General features: G+C 41.9%; 1 protein-coding gene across 1 annotated transcript; it reads right to left on the bottom strand.

Annotated features, from left to right (window-relative positions):
• Positions 1 to 688: 688 nt before the first annotated feature.
• On the bottom strand, positions 689 to 19,113 carry CRYM (crystallin mu). The gene is made up of 8 exons (XM_090279223.1): positions 18,893 to 19,113; positions 18,254 to 18,407; positions 16,214 to 16,276; positions 9,280 to 9,381; positions 7,347 to 7,530; positions 3,916 to 4,037; positions 3,170 to 3,254; positions 689 to 1,348 (listed from the first exon to the last, which is right to left on the bottom strand). Exons 1-8 carry the CDS (start codon positions 19,060 to 19,062, stop codon positions 1,284 to 1,286), a joined length of 945 nt encoding a protein of 314 aa, XP_090135349.1. The 5' UTR covers positions 19,063 to 19,113; the 3' UTR covers positions 689 to 1,283.
• Between the last annotated feature and the right edge of the window lie 3,632 nt (positions 19,114 to 22,745).

The raw sequence follows: 22,745 nt of genomic DNA, 5'->3' as shown, positions 1-22,745 counted from the left end.
CACAAAGATTGGTTCAAAATGTATGAACAAAACAGTCAGAATTAACTTGGGCCTTAGATGTCAAGGAGCAAATGAGGCAAAGTAAAGGGTTCCCGCTCCTGGGAACTCCCTGATTCCCACTTCCCTATCAGAGAAGCCAGTTCTTGCCTTGCACAATGTAAGCCAGAGTATGTATTCCATCTCTTTTAGCCATGATGTTAGGCATGTAACTGAGATGTTCCAGTGAGTCCCAGTTCTGGGACTTTTTAACTGTTAAGGAGGAGAATCTCTATTTCTGCTGGGGTTGTTGGAGATGACAGACTAAGATTCAGGAGCTGCTGGCAGCCATCCTGCCACTACCAGGGGAAAACTTGTTTGATCTTGAAGCCAGTATTGACAAGAACAGAACTGAGAGGTGGAAAGAGCAAGACTGAGTCATGCTGACACTTTGAGCCACTGGATGCAGCTGTAGCTGAACCATCATCTGTGGGCTTCTTAATGATAGAAGTCAATCATTCTACTCCTCATTCACTGATTCATTTAGCTAAAGGTAGTTTGAGTTGTGGTCTCTACCACTTGTGACCAAAGGAGCCCTGACCAATATGGAAGCTCAATTGTTCCTTGAAACTTTAATTGTAAAAAGCAAAAAACAAAAGGCTACATAATGTATAATTCCATTTATATGAAATGTCCAAAAGAGGCAAATCCATAAAGATAGAAAGTATATTAGTGGTTGCCAGGGGCTGGGAATAAGGGGAAATGAGGGGTATGGGTTTCTTTTGGGGGTGATAAAAATGTTCTGGAATTAAACAGTGGTGATGGTTGAATAACTCTGTGAATATACTAAAAAACACTGAATTGTACATTTGGTGAATTTTATGTTATGTAAATTGTACCTCAATTTAAAAAATAGAAGAAAACAACTAATTATAATCATTGAAGCTCCTCCAAGGAGTGAATGGGAACACTTGATCCCCTCTCTTTCCTTGTCATGAGGGATAGAAGTAATCAAAGCAAGAACAGCAAAAGTGGAAAATTGCTTTATTTCCAGGAATAACAAAAGCTAGTGAAATACATGGAAAACAGAGTGCTGCTATAATCTGGCATAACAGAAGGGATGGCCACCTAATTTTACTTTCTAACTGCAAATACAGGTGGGGATCTCGTTATTTAAGTTAAGATATGAGCACAAAACTATAGCTCACTGGGCACTGGGTTCCTTTATTTGATCTAGAAATCATGAGACAACTGGAAGCAACACCTCTTGAGCTGTAGCGTCCACCTCAACACAACGTTGCTTCGTTTTATTTACCAGATGACCAGGAATCATATACTAATTTGGCTGCAACTGTGTCTTCCACCGCCATTCCTGGAATGAACAGAAATTCAGTTCACTTTTTGTCAGAACAGCTTTTTCTGAAACAGCCCTGGGACTGGCAGTTTCCAGATGCACTACCCAAGATGCTAATGCACATCAGGGTAAGAGACTGATATCCAGGTAATCTCGGGCTTAGAGAGTCTGCGAAGGGCTGGGCAAGGCAGGGAATATTATACGAAGCAAGAAATGACCCCCAAACAAATTTTCAGCATTACTCAGTTTAGTTCAGGGTTCAGAAAACTTTGACTAAAGGGCCAGATAATAAATATTTTAGGTTTTGGAGGCCAAATGGTATCTGTTGCAATTACTCAACTCAGCCATTGTAGTTAGTGCAGAAGCAGCATGAACAATAAGTAAATAAATGAGCTGTGTTCCAATCAGATGTCTTTACAGACACCAAAGTTTGAATTTCACATAATGCTCATGTGTCACAAAATCTTGTTTATCATTTTTCCCCCCAAACATTTGAAAATGTAAAAACTATTCCTAGCTTTCAGGTTGTACAAAATAAGTGGTGGGCTAGGTTTGGCCTACAGGCTATAGTTTGCTGATTCCTGTTCTAGTTCAAACCCCGAACCCTTCAGCATCCCACTCTGTCTTGTTGTTTTGGATACACACCTTAACCTTGTAAGGGTATATGTTCTTCAAGGGCAGGGGCTAGTTTTGTATTAATTTTTGTAGCCACCACTGCACCCACCATGGAGCCTAACATGTAATAGGTTTTTAATATGCACTTGCTAGATGGAAGGATGTGTCAATAAACCAATTCCAAAAGTGAGAAAACAAAGATTGCTCAAGAGGGTAGAGCAGATTTTTGTAGCGTTGTTTCCTGAAGGGATTGGTAGATCTCTGATCTGCTATGAGCTCTAAGACTTTCAGATACAACTAGATTAGTGTGATGGTTTTGAACCAGAATCTGGATAAAGCTTATACTACCTTTTCCTGTCTCCCTGGGCATGAGAAATTTAAAAAATATTTAGCAGCTAGCAAGGCACCAATATTGACCCACTGGCATGAGTGCAGGTGAGAAGAGCATTCTTCATGTTCTGCTGAGCATTGAGGCTTTGGGGCTTGATGCTAAGAAACATAGAAGATCTTTAGAGAGGGACAGAGGGCATTCTTGAGGGGCAACCACTTACTTACAACCAGGTTGGGAGTATTTCAATATTTTAGGTATATCAGCTGCATACCAGCTCTGTTTCCATGTATGTCCATTTCCTTAAATCTGGTGCAGTGAGAGTGCTTGGCTGAAAGGCAGACTGAACTCACCCTTTGTTGGACTTCTGCCAACAAACTAACAAATGGGATGGTAGAGGAAAAGGGCAAAAAACAGTTGCGGGCTATACTTCATGTTTGAGTCTCTCTTAAACATTGACTCTCCCTAACATTTCCCTTAAGCTCTCCATCTTTTAAGATTTTTATCCCTCACTCCCCAGCTATGGAGGGTAGCTTCATTTAGATCTATGTCTAAATGACAGATTGCTGATGCTTGATGGGTGCAAATCATTTTACTAGCACACCTCACTTAATATTCACAAAAACTCAAGTTAACAGATGGTAAAGAAATCATGGCTTAGAGAGGTGAGGTCACTTCCCCAAGAGTGCATGTCCAAGGAGTGGCAGAGAAGAGAATCCAGCCCAGGGCTGCCTGATGCCAGAGTTCACGGGCTTAATCATTACACTAAGACATGTAAATAACTGACCAAAATGATAGATTTCAGTGATGGAAACTGGTGACTCATTCCTCCTCCCACTAATGGACAAAACTGCCTATGCCCTAGCGATTTGTGCCCTGGGAGAAATGGCCCTTACCCAAAGATTTGAACACTGTGGTCTTCTCACAGTGGGCTGTCTTCATTCCCTTCACCACCTCTCCCAGCTCAGCAAAGATCTCAGCCTGTGAAATGAACACACCAGGGCCCAGGATTATACAGCAAGGCCAGGAGGGTATCCTGGAACTGGATAAGAGATAAATTTGATAAACAGACCATTTGTAAACTGGATGATGTCAGGAGGATGCTTCTGCCTAGAATCTTTTTTGGGTACCATCTGCCTTTGTGATACCATGAATGCAAAGATACAAGTCTATGGCCAGGGAATGTCTTGCCAGGGCCCTGTGTCAGTAGGAAATAGGTACGTTCTTATCTCATCACTCATTTTGGCAGTCCCTTTCTGGCTTAAATGCCTTGATTACAAAGGAGAAAAAAGGCCAGAAGGTGGCCAACCATAGTCTTATTTTGTTGGCTACTTTGGGAAGGTTTCCTGGCTGCCACAGGCCCCCATCTCCTAATCAAGCTACTTTATAGGATAGCCCAGTCCATTGGAAAAATCCAGCAAGCCTCTCTCTACAGGCAAAGGGGATAAAAAATACATGTTAACATCAAATTGGCCACATTATTCTGAAAAGGGATTAGAAATTATTGAGAGATGTTTAGACTCTCTTGCCCCACAGAGTTGGGGGTGACTGAGGTCTGGAGCAAGCCAAACAGAAGGGGAAATTAATGGAAGCCTGGGACCCCAGCAACGCCACCTGAGAAGCAGCCACAGTAAAGGCTCACCCCCGACAGGAGGACGTCTCCAGACTCTCTGAGGGCTGCCTCCCGAGAATCCACATACAGCACGGCCTGTTTCATCAGCTGATCATCCAGCTCCCTCCAGTCAGGCCTGCTGGCTCCGATGGCTGAGAAACAGCAAACAGACCCTCAGCTGAGAAACAGTTATGGCGGAAATTAAACACACCCAAGAATGGAAGATAGGTGGGAAATGTGGTGACAGAAGATGTGTGGGAACACTCAGATTCAGAATGCCTCCTGACTCCAGGCCAACTCCTCCCAATCAGCAACAGTGGGTACTCTTTACAAGAATAATACCTGCTGTGTCTTGCCTTTCCATTTCATATCCCATTTCACTAATAAAATATTGAAACTCGGTTTTCATTTATTGGGTACCTATTATCTATGAGATGTTTCACACATATTATTTATAGTCCCTACAAGTTCACTTCTTGTCTGATTCCCATTTAAAAGATGCACTAACTGGGGCTCAAAGAAATTAAGGTACTTGTCAAGGTTATGTATCTAATGTGTGTATACCTGTGACTCCAAGACAGTACCATTCCTTTCATGCTGCTTCCATTTATGAGGGCGGTGACTTCCTTACCCAAACCCTGAAACAAACATCTCATGCAGAGTCTTCATACCCCACACTCCGCTGTTTGCTTATTCTTCATCATTCCTATTCCTCACCCTCAACCACTTCCCTCTTAAGTGTGACGAGACAGCCTGGTGTCAGAGTTGTGGAGAAAGCCTAATAAAAAGCAAGCTGGCTCCATGCTGGCAACGAGTGTTCATGTCCTCTGCAGAGCCCTAACCATAATGACTCCCAGCACCAGTACATGGGATAATGCATAAACTGCAACCAGACACTGCAGGACCAGGCAGTTATGACTATGAGCAGGTGGGATGTGACTGGAAATGGTGGAGACCCAAATATACAGAAGAAAGCAGACCCTTCAAAAGGAGCAGGCATTGTTCAGCTCCAGCTAACTGCAGGTATGTGAGAATGTAGGTCCACTGCTAGATACTCCAGTTTCTTTTAAACAAAAGCAGGAAATCTATTTGCATGTGTTATTTCTTGGTTTTTAGAACATTCTATGGCCCAAACAAACCACATCTGCTAGCTGATCCTGCCCAGGACCAGCCATCCTTGAGGAAGTGCTGTAAGGCCTTATTCCAATGTAAGGCGGCATTGTATGCCATCCAGTTTTCTTTGCTTGTTTCCTCTCCTGCTGTTCTCCCTAATTTTCAAAGAGGGTGCTGTAGAAATGTCCATTTTGAAGGCTGTGTGAGGAGTTCTACAGAATAAAAGCACCAATGAAGCTCATAAATAAATCATCAGTTGGTGGGAAAAACCCTAGTCTCTCGGGCCACCCCTTCTCATTGCTCTGTTTCCCCTCATTCTCCTGAGCAGGGCAAGTTCTCAGAGGGCTGTGTGAGGCCATGCAGACAGATGGAGGGGGGCCAGGAGCAAGGGGGAGGGCTAATTCAGGCTGGGTTCTGGCCTTGCTTCAGGGGGCTAGAATGGGTGAGAGTCACACACTGGCTGGTGGGGCTCGAGCAGAATGAGGAAAGTGGAGGAGGGGCTGGAATGAGCCTACCTCTCAGCCAAGTTGTAAAGTAAGTCAAATCTGTTGTTAGTGTTGCCCTGTCAGCTACACTTGTAACACTTTTCTTAAGTATATTTGACACCTCTGTGAAAACATAAACCAATTTTGTCCTTAGGCCAGGAAAACATAAGAGATATCTTGGTGGCTTTTCACAGGGAGAGATTCAAAGTGTGAGAGGGATATGATGTGAGAGAGGTTCTACCATTATTTGGCTTTGAAGATGGAGTGTCCACACAGTAAAGAATGTGCAATATTTGCAAATCAATAAACGTAATACACCACATAAACAAAATGAAAGACAAAAAAAAAAACGAATGTGCAGTTTGCTTATAGGAGCATAGAGGTGCCCAAGGAAATGGGTACCTTCATCCTACAGCATAAGGAACCTGCCACAACCATGTAAGCCTGGAAGAAGACTCCACACTCAGCATGAGACTATAGCCTGGAGAACACATTGGTTTCATTCTTGGTGAGCAGAGGACCCAGCTAAGCCACACCCAAACTCCTGAATCAGAAACTGTGAGATAATAAGTATGTGCTGTTTTAAGCTGAAAAAAAAAAAAAAAACCAAGTCAGTCTTGCTGAAGATTCAGCTCTTGTCCATTTCACCAAAAACTGGTTTCTTTTGATTTCTCAAATCCCTTCAGAAATGGCCTTACTGTTTATAAAGCCTGACATGATCCATCTCTTACCTAATAGCTAAGCCACTTCCTACCTGCCTCTGGACCCCATCATAACACCAGTTCTGCAGGCTCAGGCCTTCAATTTGCTTTGGTCAGTTCCTCAACATGCTGTGCTTTATTTCCCTTCACAGAACTTATCTTTAACTGGAACTCTCCAGTTCACCTATTTGTTTACTCTTTGTTGTCTATTTCCTCTCAAGAGAATGTAAGCATGAGGAAAGCAGTGACCTTGAGTGCTGGTTTACTGTGACAGCCCCAGTATCCATAGCAGTGCCTGGCACATGGTAGAAATTCAATAAACATTTGTAAATGAATGCATAATCATGATACTTGGCTCTTGCAAACTCATCTGCCAATGTGTACAGAAATCTTAGGTTTTGAGTTCACACCATGTGCTTGCCATTAAAACATGGAGCCTCAATAGCATGTTTACATCCTCTAGTGTTTGCCTACTCACTCACCAGAATCCAGTCTTCTTATCAAAAGTTAATACAGAGTAATATTTAAGAGCTTGGGCTCAGAGGGTAGAGTGCCTCTGCTCAAATCCCAGTCTGCCACTAAGGGCCTCTGACTGTGGGCCAGTTCTCAAGAGGCTTAATCTCTGTGCCTTAGCTTACCCATCTGTAAAATGGAGTCATGATAATAATAGCTCCTACCTCATGAGGGTGTTTTAGGGATTAAATGATATATAATGCACCTAAAGAATTTAGAACAGCACCTGCAATAGTTCTTGCTATTACCCTACGGCCATTTGAAGATCGTTAGAGGCCCGAGGAACTTTTATGCTTAGAGTTCCACCCATCCAATCGCATATTAAAAAGTAATCATGTTTCACATTAAGTGTATTTTGTGCTGTAATCATTTTTTTGTCATGTAAACTTCATTATATCTAAAAACTGAGCTGTGACTGACCATTTTCCATAAAGTTACATTATATACAAATTATCTTAGTTTCAGGTTTATGATTTCTGTTTCACATTTTGCAATGAATATTGTTTTTCACGGTTCACATGTTTCTGAGTTGCTTAAGAAGCTCAGTCATTTTGCAGGAGTTACACAGCTCTGCAGATGCAGCTGCCTGGTCCAGTCTAGGAACAAGTTCAGCCACCAAACCCATGGTTCACAAAGCCATTCTGCTTACCATTGATGTGAGCCCCTGGCTTCACCCATTCACCAAATAAAATGGGCTCTGTTGCCATGGTGACTGTGATGATCACATCTGCACCTGTCACAGCCTCCTGGACCGATGAACAGACCTGTACGTCTCCTTGCACCGTGTCTACAAACTTCTCAGCATTTTCTTTGGTGCGGTTCCATATCCTCACCTTCATTAGAAGTAACAAGAGGGAAATCAGGGCCGTGATTGTTTGGCTATTTATGTCTCATTATGCCTTGGGGTGCCAAGAGAAAGGTGAACCGCTCTGGTGTCAGGGCTATGCTTATTTAAATCACCCACTAGGGAAAACGGACATTTCATGAAGAATACACCATTAATCTGGGCAGACACCTGGCCATATATTTGAAAATGACCTTTCTCCAGACCTTCCTTCTTAAAGGAGGGGTGAAGTTTTTCAGTTCTAGCCTAGGACATACAACACATGAATTTAATAGCTACTACACAGCCCAATAATTAGCACAGCAAGTTCTGGACATAGATAGATTTAGAATCAATCCTTGCTCTCTCATATTGACCCTAGAGTTACTTAACCTTTTTCAGCCTAAGTTTACATGATAATTGGGCAAAGTCAACATGAAATTGTCTATGGCAGTGCTTTGCATGGAATAACTTGATCTCTGAAGGGTGTGCAGGGAATTAAAGATCAGAAGGGTTTGAGGAGTAAATGGTGTAACAGATGACAAGACCAAGAATAGTAACTACAATTAGAATTCTGGAGTTGGGGACTTGATGGCTGATTTAGCAGATATCCATGTCTGGGGAGGGGGTTGTCAGCCTTCAATGAAAATAAGACCTAAACAATCTCCTAAGGAAATAGAATAAATATAGAAATAAACATTATGTCTAAATAAGTTCATCAACCAAGGTGAAAACCAATACAATATGCCTAGTCATAAGAGAATGGTTTACCATACCACCCTTCTTGATTGAAAGTTATGCAAATATTATGTAAAAATTAAGGAATCTGTAAAAGTAATGATGTTAGAACATTCCATAAAAGGACAATATATAACTGTATATCTAACATGATTAAAACTATGTTGTACAAAGCTGGTGAGAGAAGATTGAAAATGTGAACTGTTGTTTCTGAAAACAGATAAAAGGACATTTTTCTTTTGTTTTCTTCCTTATAGTCCCCATTTCCCAAAGCAGAGGTACAATTTTTATCCTTAAAAAAAAAAACATACTTCAAATCTGCCCCAGCCCTCTCACATATGTACAAAAAATAAGATAAAAACAGAATCAAATGTTCCCAGTAGTAAGTGTAAGGCAGAACTAGGAAAAAGTGGGCCCATATCTGGCCTGGAGAAGGGGGATGCTATAGCCTCCTGCTCTCTGGGTCTCATTCCCCATTCCTAGATCCGTAATTCTGAATATCTAAAGACTCCCAGATTCCCCTGAGAAGCAGAAAGAGAAGCCAAAAGGACAAGTGAGTGTACTATATAACAGATATAATAGAATCCTTTAACTGAGTAGGCTGGCTGCATCCCCAGGCAAACCCTGTGAACTGAGAAACTGAAAAGAAGTGGCTCAGGCCTTCTTTACCTAAAATGGGACTTATGGACAAGTCATTAAAAGAAAGGTCTAGCCCTTGCCAGTCTCAGTTGTTGGGAGCATTGTCCCATATGCCAAAAGGTTGCGAGTTTGATCGCAGGTCTGGGTGTGTACAAGAGGCAACCGATAAATGATTCTTTCTCACATTGATGTGTCTCTCATTTCCTCTCTCTCAAAATCAATAAACAAATCGTTGGGTGAGGATTTTTAAAAAAAGAATGGTTTAGGTAGGACTCTCCACCAAACTATTTCAGCATAACCCAAGTAAGTTGTAGTGACAGAGCAGAGACAAAGGTCACAGCAGCTCTTCAACCTTCTGCTTCCCAGCCTGCCCTAGACTTACCTCCTTATAGGAGAACTGCTCTGTGAAGACCTCATAATGGCTATAGGCCTGGACTCCAGCCCCAAGGATGCACAACACTTCACTGTTGGGCGGTTTCAAAAACTATTTGAGAGAAATGAGAAGGAAAGGGTCAAGAGAGATACGATCAGCCTGGCAAGGAACAAATTCAGTTTGCGTATCAGGTGACTCTTGCCCTATCTTCAGCTCCCTCAAGAACTCTGGGGCAACATCTGTCCTCTTCCCCGATCCCTATCCCTTGGTAACCACCATTTAACTCTGTTTTCACAAGTTTGGCTATTTTAGATTAAGCGCTAAAGATCTAACGCATGGTAGAGTGAATATAGACAACGATATTGTATTATAATCAGCCAACTTGCTAAGAAATTAGTACTTAATTATTCTAATCACTGGGGGGGAAAGGATAATTATATAAATGATAGCGGTACTAATTATCATTACAATGGCAACCATATTACAATCTATAAATGTACTAAATTAACATGTTCTAACCCTTAAATTTACAGTGTTAGATTTAAAATCTCTTGGAAAATTAGGGAGATGTCATTTTATGTTTCCACTCCTATTGGAAGAGTAGGGAGGAAAGGAAGGTGCTTTCAATGAGCACCTAGTATATGTCAGTGCTTTATCTGCATAATCTCATTTAGTCCAGATGATGACTATCAGCTAGACACTCCTCTTACTGATGAAGAAATTGAGATCCAAAGAGGTTAAGTAACTTGCTCAGGGCCCTATGATGCAGCAGGGCTATAAAACCACATCTTTTTTTCTCCAAAGCCCACATTCTTTTTCCTACGCTGCGCCATGGTAGGGACATAAACCACACCCAGCTCTCAGAGTTCTGGAATCCAGGTGTCCTTGAGACACAGGGTTCTCAGCTGTATTTGCAGAGGTCCTCTTTGTTTATTCTTTCTCAACCTCTGTCTTCCTTTGAAGAGGAATATAGAACTGGCATTTGTGGCACCCACTGAGGGTGTATGTGTGTCTGTATTTGGGAGTGGGGTGGTTCTATCATCAACTCATATCCTGCTACCTCAGGGAAGTCTTTCTGACCTCCTGATAGAATTCACCACTTCACAGCACTTATTTGTTTAGTTTTATTTTCCTGTACTGATCTATAGGCCCCATGAGGACAGGAACTGTCTTATTTGCACACAATTGAGACATGGATACTATTAACTACAAGAAACAGAGCAGGATATCTTGACCTGGACGACTGACATCTGGGTTGGATAACTCTTTGTTGGCAGGAGGTGAATGCAAGGGCATTACAAGATATTTAGCAGCATCCTTGGCCTCTGTCCATTAGATGCTGGTAGCACTCTTCCTCAATTGTCACAACAAAAATGTCTTCAGACTGCTAAATGTCCCTGGGGCAAGTGGCAAAAATGTCCTCAGTTGAGAACTACTGGCATAGAGGAAGAACATCACTTGATCCTTGAACCATTTTTTAAAGTAAGACCTTGTTCTGCCTTTTCTCTTTTTTATTTATCAAAATTTCAGCTCCTTGTGTCTGCTCTTTCCTACAATGCTAATTATTGAAATTCTGAAGTGTAACCTTAAATGTAAGAATCTTCTTAATCATTAATTACTGGCAAAAAGGAGTCTCAGAAATATTACCAGATGTTCACCTCTCCGATAGCTGCAGGAGAGATACCATCGTGTGACATAAACTATAGTTCAAAGAATTTGCTTTGAAAAGGTTTCACAATAGTAATATCCACAAGACTAGCACTCGTATGCATCCGTCCAATAAGGAGAACTAGGTGATTTTTCCTTAACCAGATCAATTGTTTTCTCTTCTCAGTTAATATCAATCTATTCTCGAAAGTATACACCTGGACTTCAGAAATTGTTACAGTGTCCTCTAAAAGTAAGCTTAAACCTATTAAAATAAATGTCTCATTTTTTAAAATATGTTTTATTGATTATACTGTTACAGTTGTCCCAATTTCCCTTCCCTCTGCTCCCCTCCACCTGGTGGCCCCCCCTCCCTCCAGTTGTACCCCCATTTTAGTCCATGTCCATTGGTTGTGCATATAGTTCTTCTCAACCTCTTCCTGTCTACTCCATTCCCTCCTACTATGCTTCTTAATTCCTGTACCATCTCCCTCCTTTTCCCCCTTAGCCCTCCCTGCTGACCTCCCCCCATTATGTTCCCCAGACCTACAGTTCTTTTTCCACTCTCGTTGCCTATTTAGTTTGCCTTTGTTTCAATTCCATAGCTTCTGTTGTTGGTTCTTGTGTTGCAGTTTTCATTTTAGTGTTCATAGTTTTGATCCTCTTTTTTCTAAACCAGTCCTTTTAACATCTCATATAATAGTGGTTTGCATCTAATGAACTCCTTCAGTTTTATTTTGTCCTGGAAGCACTTTCTCTGCCCTTCTATTCTGAATGACGCTTTCACTGGATAGAGTATTCGTAGTTGTAGGTTTTGGATTTTCATTACTTTGAATATTTCTTGCCAGTCCCTTCTTGCCTGCAGGGTCTCCCTTGAGAAGTCAGCTGATAGTCTAACTGGGACCCCTTTGTACGTAATTCTTTTCTTCTCTCTTGCTGCTTTTAAGACTCTCTCTTTATCTTTAACTTTTGACATTTTGATTATAATGTGTCTTGGAGTGGTTCTCCCTGGGTCCAGTTTTTCTGGAACTCTCTGTGCTTCCTGGACCTGTAAGTCTATTTCCTTCCCCAAGTTTGGGAAGTTCTGCTTTATTATATTTTCACTTAATTTTTCAACTTCTAGTTCTTCTTCTTCGCCCTCTGGCAATCCTATAATTCTTATGTTCGGTCTCTTATAGCTGTCCCAGAAGTTTCTGATCGTCTTCTCACTTTCCTTGTTTCCTGTTTCCTCTCTCCGCACTGGTTGACTGTTTGTTCCTTCTCTATGTTCTGGTTTGTTGATTTGAACTCTGGATTTTATTTCCTCACTATTTGTCTCATATGTGTGTTTGTTCTTTTCAGTATAAGTGGTTTTCAATCCTTTCTCGTCTTTTTCCAAGTCTTTTGTTAATTCTGTAAGCCACCTTATAACAATGGCTCTAAACTGAGCCTCTGACAGGTTTCTTATTTGTTTATCTGTCAGATTCTTCATCTGTTGCCTGGTGAGCTGCGCCACTGGGATTTCTATAGCTGTCTGCCTCATTTTGACAGATTTGATTTTTGCTTTCTTGGGCCGGCTATAGGGGGCAGTGCCTGTGTACTCGTCACAACCCCGCGACCGGTGGTGATCCGTAACCATTTTCACCGCATTGTGGCCTTTTGTCGTCACTACCCAGCAACTGGCGGCGATCCAGCAACCTTTTTCGCCGCGCTGTGGTGCTTTGTTGTCACTACCTGGTGACTGGTGGCGATCCGCAACCTATTTCCCGGGATTGTAGTGCTTTGTGTGGGGGCGGGGGTCCAAGATGTATTTCTGCCGTTATTCTCCGCTAGGAGACCCGGATCCGTCCTCCCTCCCTCTAGGCAATGCGGGGGCTGCCTTTCCCAGTGTTGGGGTCACAAGCTGCTGTGGCTTGACTGCAGCCAGGATTGCTCTCCCTGCCGCTGTCCCTGGTGCTACCGCATCAGCACCGCCCACTTTCTCTCCTCTTACCTGCCCGACAAGCGCCGCTGGTTTATAACTTCATACGCTGGGCTTCCGTGTAGTTTTATTTTCTGGAATTTCTAGTTATCTTTTGTTTTGAGGTAGTTGTATTCCTTTCTAGTTGTAGAGGGAGACCGAGCATGTCAGTCTAAGCCTCCATCTTGGCCAGAAGTCCAAATGTCTCATTTTGATGGGTTGCCTTACTTGATAATTTGTTGCCTTGGTAGTAATGTTATATTTGATATACCTTTTTGTAAACAGTATAACATTTATAAGATTTATTAAATCATAGCAGGATTAGTGGCACTTAATTCTTTTTCTGTAAGCATTCAGATAGTTAAAAACACATATAAGAATCTGCTAGGTTTCTCATTTAAACAGAGTTGGAAAGTCTGTGTTTCATTTGCATTTGCAGGGTCTGGCCCTTCTAACTCTCCAGTCCCCTGTCCTCCAGCTATACCAGTTTCCTTGCAGTTTCCCAAGCATGTGTGCCTCTGTCAAGCACAGGGCCTTTGCACAGGTTGTTTCTTCTGCCTGAATACTTTCCCTCTGCCCCTCAACGACTAACTCCTATTATCCTTCAAATCTCAGCTTAGACATCCTTACACAGGAAAAGCTTTCCCAATACCCCTGTTTTACACTCTCATAGCACTTTTTCCCTTTTACTCAATGTATTTAGCAGAGTTGTAGTTTCACCTTTATAGGTGTGATCTTTGGATTAATATTTGTCTGTCTAAATGGACTCGGTGCTCCCTGCTAGCAGGCACTGTATCTGCTTTACTCACCATTCTATGTCACCATTCTGTGTCTGAGCACAGAGCTTGGAACCTGGTGGGTATTCAAATATTTGTTGAATAAATGCATGCCAAGGATAACCTTGAGGAAGTATGTCAGAGCCCCCAACTCAGGTTCTGTTTAACCCAAATGCATAGGTACAGAGTCTGTCAGACTTGAGAACTCGTTATACTTCTCTTCTCCCTCCCAAAAACCCTAAATGAAAAAGAAGAGGTGAAAAAGCAAACATTCTACTCTTACAGAGCAAAAAGTAAAACAGATCCTTTGCTCCTTACAGAATAATCTATCTGAGCCCCTGGAACTAGAGCTGTGGAGTTTCAGCCTACACAGTAGTCCCTCTCTATATCGTGGTTTATTTATTGCAGCCTCACTGTATCGTGGGATTTTTAAAAATATTATATTTAATTATTTATCGCAGATTTTTCGCTACATCGCGGGATTTTGCGGTACTGTATACATATGTTGTTAAAGTTACGTAGGTTTAAGAGTGTAGAATATGTTTAAGAACATAAGTAGTGTTTATAAAAGTGTGGAAAAGGTTAATAAGGGAGTGGGAAAGGTTAATAAGTGACTGAGAACAGTTTATACGTGTGTGGGAAGGGTTTATAGAGCCTTAATATATATATAAATACTAAAATAAATCCAACTTCGTGAATTTTCACCTATCACAGGGGGTCTAGAACATAATACCTGTGATAAGTGAGGGAATACTGTACTTTGAACCATCAATCCAAAGATTCTCAGCTCTTCTGGGAGTGCAGGTTATTGTCAGTGCAACAAAGCACAGTGGAACCAAGAGGTGGGTCTAGAATATTTTGGTTCCCATACCTGGCTGATCATCAGAATAGATCAGAGACTATTAAAAAAAACTAGGTTCTTGGGCACCATCCCCAGTGATTTTGATTGGGGTTTTGGGAACCTGAATTTTTTTCCTTTTAAACTCCCTAGATGCTGCTGCTTTACAGCTTGGGTTGGAAACTACTGATCTAGAGCAAGACCAGGCAGCCTTGGGGAGCCCCCACAGCTGCCTGGTGTATGATTTCAGGATACCCTGGTCTCCATTTCCTTGTGCATTAAATGAGTCAGTAACACTTGCTCTGCCTTCTTCATTGAAATCCAAAGGTAAGACAATGAGTAGGAAATTATTTTGAAAAGGACCAGTCATTTACCAGTGTAAGGTAGTGTTGTTCAAGTTGATCTGTTCCTAAGTTACCAAGGAACATTTCTATAGAAGCCCATTCATTATTTTAATTTGAGTTGGGTCTAGATATAATTTTTGAAGATGAGTTCATCAAGTCTATTCCCTTATTATCCAATTACCAGGTTAATCCTCACCTCACCTCCCCATTAACACACTCATAATCTGAACACTTGGTCTTTGCTGGTCCCGCCCTCTGCTAGATCACATTTTCTTCATGCTTATATCTCATAAGCCAGCATTTCCAGAACTTGTCCTCCATTCAATGTGAAAGATTCCAGACTCCAATATTTCCCACACTCCATTTTCTAGGTGTCCTCTCCTTAGCTCTAAAATTCTTCTAACCTCTGAAAATATGTTAGGATGCCCTAACGTTGCTTAGGAAAAGCAACAACCTAACATTTCCTTCTTCCTGGGAGCTCCTCCTTTCCTTGCCATTCCACTCACTCACTTCTTTCATTCTTTACTCAAGTGTCACCTACTCAGTGAAGTCTTTTCTGGATAATTTAAAATGTCATCCTTCCCCAATACTCTTGATTTTGCTTTATTTTCATCCTTCTAACATACTATTTGTATTTTGTTGGCGGTGGTGCTGAGTTTTTTTGTATGTTTTTTGTTTTTGTTTTTTTTGTTTTTAAAGCACATCCTGACATATTATTAAACTGAAAAGAGGTTTCTTATTTGCTAATCATCTTTTTAGCAAATCATACTATGTGTTTTATTTTTTGTTTATTGTCTAACCTCCCCTGTATGTGCCATTCTATTTTGTTCACTGCCATATCCCGAGCAGTGCCCAGAATGTGGCAGAGTCTCAGTGAATACTGGCTTAGTAAACATAAGAATCTAGCTTGGATCCATTTGGGTCTCTCTGCTCCTGTGCAGCACTGGCTCTAGCCTATTGGACAACCATGGATTTACCAGAAATTGTGTGGTACAGGGGCAAATAGCTGTCTTGGGAGTCGAAGGGGTCAAATTTTAAATTCTTATTCTGCTACTTAGTAGCCGTGTGATCCTAAGCAACTCACATACCCTCTCTGAACCACATTCCCTATTCTTGGCAACTATAGGAATGATATCTACTTTGTAAGACTGAGGTGAAGATCAGGAATAATACATGTAAAGTACTTGGAATCTGGCCATGCTTATTAAATGATAGCTAATAAATTTGTGAAATGTTGTGTTCATCTGATATCCCATATTTGACATATGGAGTTTCAGTTCTGTCCAAAGAAAGACTAAAATAAGTTCCCCACCTCTCCCTTAGACATTCAAGCTTGACACACCCAACCCAACCCAACCCACCAACTCATCTTGACAGCACAGCCAGGCACTAATCTTACCTTGGTGGCAATGGCAGACACTGCAGCTGTTCTCTTTGCAGTTATGACATTCCCATCCATGACCTTGGAGAAAAGGATAGACAGTGAGCAAGGAGCACCCTTATCTACTACTTAAGTGAAGAGAAGGCGCTCTAAAAGAGTAACCTAGGAAGTATTGTATCCTACAAAGAGCATGAGCTTGGTGTCAGTCCTGGATCCAATTCCTCCACTTACAAGAAGTGCAACTTTGAACCAGTATCTTAATCCCTAAGCACTATTTTCCTCACCTGTAAAAACAAAGATAACATCAAACACTCAAGAGGCTTTTGTGAGGATTAAACGCATTGTCATACATAAAAACATCTAGCACACGGTGAGCCCTTAAGAATCGCCCATTTTGTTTTCTTGCCCTGGGATTCTCAAAACCAAATTAAAAAGGAACCTGAGCCCTGGCTGCTGTGGCTCAGTGGATTGAGCATCGGCCTGCGAGCCAAGTGTCGCTGGTTCGATTCCCAGTCAGGGCAAATGACTAGGTTGCACGTCAGGTCCCCAGCTGGGGGCACGAGTGAGAGGCAACCACACAGTGATGTTTCCCTCCCTCTCTTTCTCCTTTCCCCTCTCTCTAAAAATAAAAATAAACAGATAAGTAAATAATTAAAAAAAAAAAAAAGGAACCTGAGGAATAAGTCATTTGACATCTGTGGAAGGGCCATGAAACTCTACCTCAGTGGCTCTCAACTTCTGCTGCACACACAGGGAGATTTGTAAAGACATAGATGCTTAGATATGACCCTCTTATGAGTTTAATCTGACTCTCTGGGAGGGGGGCAGACATCCTTGTTTCTAAAAGCTCCCCGGGTGATTCTGAATTATGCCTGGCTATTCTCCTCTGTTTAGAAGTTATTCATCTTAATCCTTACCAGGTTGTATCAGTATTCTTACTTCATAGACAAGAAAGTAAATCCCTTACTACTGAACAGATTCAGGAAGGATCTAAGGCCTTGTCATTTAGCTGGGAAATCTGAGCTGGTCCCACTTTTCTAGGAAACCACTGATGGATGTCATCTCCACATGATGAGTATACTCTTCCCAGAGGCAGAGGAGGTTCCTTGGGGAATAGGAAGAGCTAAGGACCTAGGGGTGGTTCGGGTGAAACTGTGATTGTCCTTGTCCCTGACGAGTTCTCAGCTGCCTGGAATCACAGTCAGCCTTGAGGGCACAGAGCAGACATTCCTGGGTCTTTCACTAACCAGCTGTGTGACATCAAAGTGACTCTGGGACTGCAAAAGAAATTGGGTAGTTGTATAATAAGCAACTCCCACAGAGGAGTGGTGTCAGAATTTAATGAGATTGATTTCTCCTGCCTAGCACACAGTAAGTGCTCTCAGCAGATGGCAGTTAGATGTAGAGCATAGCCTTAAGGGAGTATAGGCCCTGGACTTACACTGAGTATGTCTTAAGTCCAGTCATGCCTCATTAACTGCCTAAGCCTGGGTAAGTAAGTTGGGCATAGTTGTTTTATGATTCAGTTTCATCATCTGAAAAATGGGGGTAATACTATGGTTGTAAGTATTAAAGAGTTAATACATGTGAAGTGTTTAGAACAAAGCCTGGCACACACAAAGTGCTCAAAAAACGTGAGCTACTGCTATTTTCTTATAGTGCCAAATGTTAAAACAGGTCACTGGGTACCCCTCAGAAAAGACTCCCAGGGGTTACAGAAAACCTTTTCTCTTCCACGTTACAGAGATTCACTAAATAAATATTTCCTTGGCTACTGGCTTTGTTCAAGTTCTATATTTGCAGTAACTGGTATAGGACCAGAAAGAATGATCAGATTATAATGTCACACACTTGAAGCAGCAGTGGGCTCTGGTGCTGGGCTATGGGTCTAGAAACAGATTCACAATCACCAGTAACTCACTGCCATTGGTATCCAGTCATCAGAGCCAGGCATGTGTGGTCATAATCAAAACTCCCCTGGGCTCATGGAGAACTAATTCTAGCCTGGCTCTGGGCTCAGCGGCCCCACTCCACCCCAGCACAGGGAGTTTTGCTCACCGCCAGAAGGGAGCCATTGCTGGGTTCAAAGAGTAGCACAGTGGCCTGGTGGGAGGGGACGGTGGAGGTGGCACTGTGGCCCTCGTAGAAGGTGACCAACTTGGTTGTCAAAGCGTCCTCTGCAGCATTGTACGCAGGCATGACCCCCAGGAAACTACAAGGAGAGAGGGAGCAGCTTGAACCTCACCCCACCAATGCTGGCCCTATATATCTTTCTTTCTCTTTCCTTATCACTACCATCCTGGCTCTCTCCCACCCCCATTCCTCTGCCCTTCACTTTGGCAGTATGCACAGCAAATTCAGCAGTCCAGCTCTGGATGAGTAAAGACATCCAAGTTCTGCCACTTGTTAATTGGACAACCTTGGGTATTTCACTTAAACTCTCCGAGTTTGTTTTCCCACCAGTAAAATGACAGCATGAATACCTACTTACAAGGGGAGTGTGTTGAATAAAACAAGGTAACTCATGTAAAGTGCGCTCTCGGCACATTGGGGAGCGCATGTGTTAAGTGGCAGCTGTTATTAGCAGTGATTTAGCAACCCCTCCCTTCCTTTCTCCTTCTGCTTCCCTTCGTACCTTCCTCTCCTCTTCCTCTTTCCCCGTTTCTCCAGTCCCAGGCCCTGACCTTCCTTACTCACCCCCTGTGCTTGGCCACCGGTACCACGGTGCGCACCGGCTGAGTGACTCCTCCCTCGGGTCCACTGGAGAAGTTGGCCAGAGCCGCCTCCAGGGGCGGGATGAGGAGGCTGGAGCTGCGGAGGTGTCCCTGAACCTCCGCTGCGCTCAGAAACGCGGGCGCGGAGCTCATCTTGCCGCCTGCCTTCTCTCCTGAACCTGGGAACCACTAGGCCTGCTCTCCCGGTTGGCGCCCTATAGGAGCTCTCGCGGGCCTCCGGTGCTGCCTAGTGGTCACCGCCCAGTTCCGGGGGCGGAGCGAGGTGGGTCTCCATCCACCCCCGCCACCAGTGGTGGGAGATCTAAGTCCTGTTAAGTAAGGTGGTGGACTGGAAGTTAGTATTTTGGGGTCCACTTTTGCACTTACTGTAATTAGCCGTAGTCACTGTCCTTGCAAGGAGCTTTGGCGGCCCCACCAGCTCCACTGTTTGCTGTCTCTGTCCTGCCTGGGGAGAAAGAGCGGGGAGATGGGGGCAAGCGCTGGCCGGACTTCCTCTTTCTTCTTAAATTATTGCAATCTGCTGAAAGATATAGATAAAAGGAGATAGTTATTAAAAACCATTTTTCTTTCAATTCTATCGCCAACTGGAGTCTTCTTTCCCAACCTGTCTTCTTCCACTTGCACTCCCAGTATCCCAGGCTATCCACTGCTTTAAGTGCATAATTTTCTCTTAGGATAGTTATTGCTTAGGATAGCTAATCTTCACCTTTAAAAGGAGGGGGCGGGGGTGAGTTCTAAGGACAAGGTGTAAAGATCTCAGTCACATAACAAGCCAAAATACATAAGACAACTTAGACTTAGGTCTTTTCTTTAACAATCTTATACTTGAGAAGACAAAATAAAACAGTAGGTACACAGAAAGGTAACCCAGGATGCAGGACAGTAAATATTAGCTGCCAAATCAGTGATAGAAAAAGTAAATGCTTTTGATAACCTAGAGGAACAATTTTAAACATAATTCCTGCTGAGTTCGATTTTTCGGCTGTTTTAGACTTAAGTAGGCATGCTGATTACAAAACTACAGTTAGTTTTCTTCTACCATGTCAAGTTTTTTCTCTACAGTTTATCTTAACGTGACCACTCTAGGCTGGATGGAGCATGGATCGAGGGAAGCACTAATGCTCTCCTACCGGCTGAGAGCAAACCTCCCTCAAGTGGGGAGGGGTGGGGGATGACCTTGGAGACCAGCGACAGGTTCATACTTGTCTAGGCTATTCAGTTACACATACGACAGTCTGGTGAGAGGCTGTGTGCCGCTCTATACAGTGAATCATATTCTGAAGTGTAGTCTGAGTTCTTGTCTCTATACAACGATTAGCAGAATTTATTTTTTTATTTACATACATATTTCATTTCTTTCAGATCATGTCTGCCTCTGCTATTTCTCATCATAAGTGCCTAAACAACCCTGATTCATTTTGTTGTATCTGTGGCAGTTTCACCATTCCCAAAGGACAAACATCAGCACATTTGTCGGGCAAGCCTATTTTGCATATTTTAAAGTACAACTTGGTGATCAGGATAAGTCTTGGACCCCTCACGAGGTGTGCAAGCAGTGTGTCAAGAGTTTACAGATGTGAATGAAGGCAACACGTGATATGTTGCCATTTGGTATACCTATGGTTTGGCGAGAGCCCAGAGATCATTCACGTGACTGTTACTTTTGTATAGGGAAAATGTCAGGATATATCAAGAAAAATAAATGTAAAATAGAGTATCCTAGTCTACCATCAGCTAAATGCCCAGTGCCTCATTCAGTTGAAATCCCAGTGCCAGTTTTCATTGAACTAATCTCTTTTGAAAAACAGGAGTATGGTGAAGAACTAAGTGAGAGCAACAATGAAGATTTTGAAATTGAAGATTACTCAGTTCATAAGGGATTTGAACAGCATGAGTTGAATGATTTGGCACGAGATTTGGGACTATCCAAAAAGGCTTCAGAACTCCTCGCATCAAGATTGCACGAGAAAAACTTGCTTGAAAAAGGAATGAAGGTATCCTACTTCCGATCAAGAGAAAGTGCATTTCTACAGTACTTTTGAAGGGTTGGTGGCTTTCTGTATTGCCATAATATACATGGTTTAATGGAGGAATTGGGAATTCCAATCTAGAATGCCACTGAATGGCAATTGTTCATCAATAGCTTAAAGCGGAGCTTGAAGTGTGTCCTCCTTCAGAATGGCAATTTATTTGGTGCAGTCCCAATTGGCCATTCAGTTTGTTTTTGTCAAGAATGTGAAGACATGAAGAGAGTCATTAATCTGTTGCAATATCACAAGCACAATTGGATCAGTGTTGACCTTAAAATGGTCTGTTTTCTTTGTTGTCAGCAACATGGATACACCAAGTATCCCTGTTTTCTGTGTATGTGGGACAGCAGAGATCATGATAAGCATTGAGTAAAGTCAAATTGGCCTCCAAGATCTGATCTCAAACCTGGTAATCCAAACATTCTACATGAGCCACTTGTTGACAGCAAGAACAGTGTATTCCCACCTCTGCACATAAAACTGGGTCTCACGAAGCAATTTGTTAAAGCTTTGCCAACTGAAGGAGACTGTTTCAAGTATCTCATTTTGGCATTTTCTAGCCGGTCATTTGAAAAGATAAAATACCTTACTATGTATGTTTTGTACTAGAACTTTACTACTTGTACACAGTTTGACTTACAGTAACAATATACAGCCTTTATATGAATAAAATAACTCTAAAGAAACAGTATATTCAGGTAATTTAAAAAATTTTTTCCTTTGTATATACATTTTGTATGATTTTTGGCACGAAGGGAAGGTATCCTATACCTTAAAAAGTAGACGTGATAGAGAAAAACTGGGGCCATTTTTGGATTCAGATGTCAAAAGTTAGTCAAACACAAATGTCATATCTAACTCAACAAAAATTGTGTTCCCCAGAGTAATGAATACACAATAGTTCAAAACCTATGGGATACAGTGAAAGCAGTCCTGAGAGGAAAGTTCTTAGCAATACAAGCCTACTTAAAAAGGATAGAAAAAATCTGACCCTACAGCTACAAGAACAAAACAAAGCCCAGCGCAAGTAGAAGGAAGGAAATCATCAAGACCAGAGCAGAATAAAATGACATAAAGACTAAACGAATATTTCAAAAATCAATAAAATTAGGAGCTGGTTCTTTGAAAAGATAGAAAAATTTTACATGCCTTTAGCCAGGCTCATCAAGAACAAAAGAGAGTGGATCCAAATAAACAAAATCAAAAACAAAAGAGGAGAAATCACAATCAATATCAGAGAAATAAAAGGATTATAAGAAATTACTATAAACAAGTGTATGGCAAGAAACTTGAAAACCTGGATGAAATGGAAACATTTCTAGAAAGATACAATCTTCCAAAACTGAATCATCAAGAAGCAGATAGCCTGAATAGATGATAAATAACAGAGAGTGAAATTGAAGCAGGGATGCAGGGATGGCTTAATATTTGCAAATCAATAAACATAATACACCACAGAAACAAAATGAAAGACAAAAATCAAATAATCATATCAATAGATGCTGAAAAAACATTTGATAAAGTACAACAACCATTTTTGGTGAAAACACTTAGCAAAAAGGGAATAGAGAAAGCATTCCTCAACATAATAAAAGCCATATATGAGAAACCTGAAGCTAACATCATACTCAATGGACAAAAACTGAAAGCATTCCCTCTGAGATCAGAAACAAGACAAGGATATCCACTCTCTCCACTTCTATTCAACATAGTGCTGGAAGTCCCAGCCACAGCAATCAGACAAGAAAGAGAAATAAAAGGCATCCCAATTGGGAAAGAGGAAGT

This window comes from Furipterus horrens, unplaced genomic scaffold, assembly GCF_987537825.1.
Source record: "Furipterus horrens unplaced genomic scaffold, mFurHor1.1.pri manual_scaffold_5, whole genome shotgun sequence".
In the NCBI taxonomy this organism is placed as follows: Eukaryota; Metazoa; Chordata; class Mammalia; order Chiroptera; family Furipteridae; genus Furipterus; species Furipterus horrens.
The sequence above is the reverse complement of the archived record's forward strand: the minus strand, read 5'-3'. Positions and strand labels throughout refer to the sequence as shown.

Excerpts from the sequence above, each read along its gene's own strand:
- CRYM (XM_090279223.1), bottom strand. The coding sequence starts at position 19,062 with ATGAGCTCCGCGCCCGCGTTTCTGAGCGCAGCGGAGGTTCAGGGACAC. Across the intron at positions 9,382-16,213 it reads TGTCTGCCATTGCCACCAAG|TTTTTGAAACCGCCCAACAG; the intron begins GTAAGATTAGTG and ends TCTCTCAAATAG. Across the intron at positions 4,038-7,346 it reads GCCAGGGGCTCACATCAATG|CCATCGGAGCCAGCAGGCCT; the intron begins GTAAGCAGAATG and ends GCTGTTTCTCAG.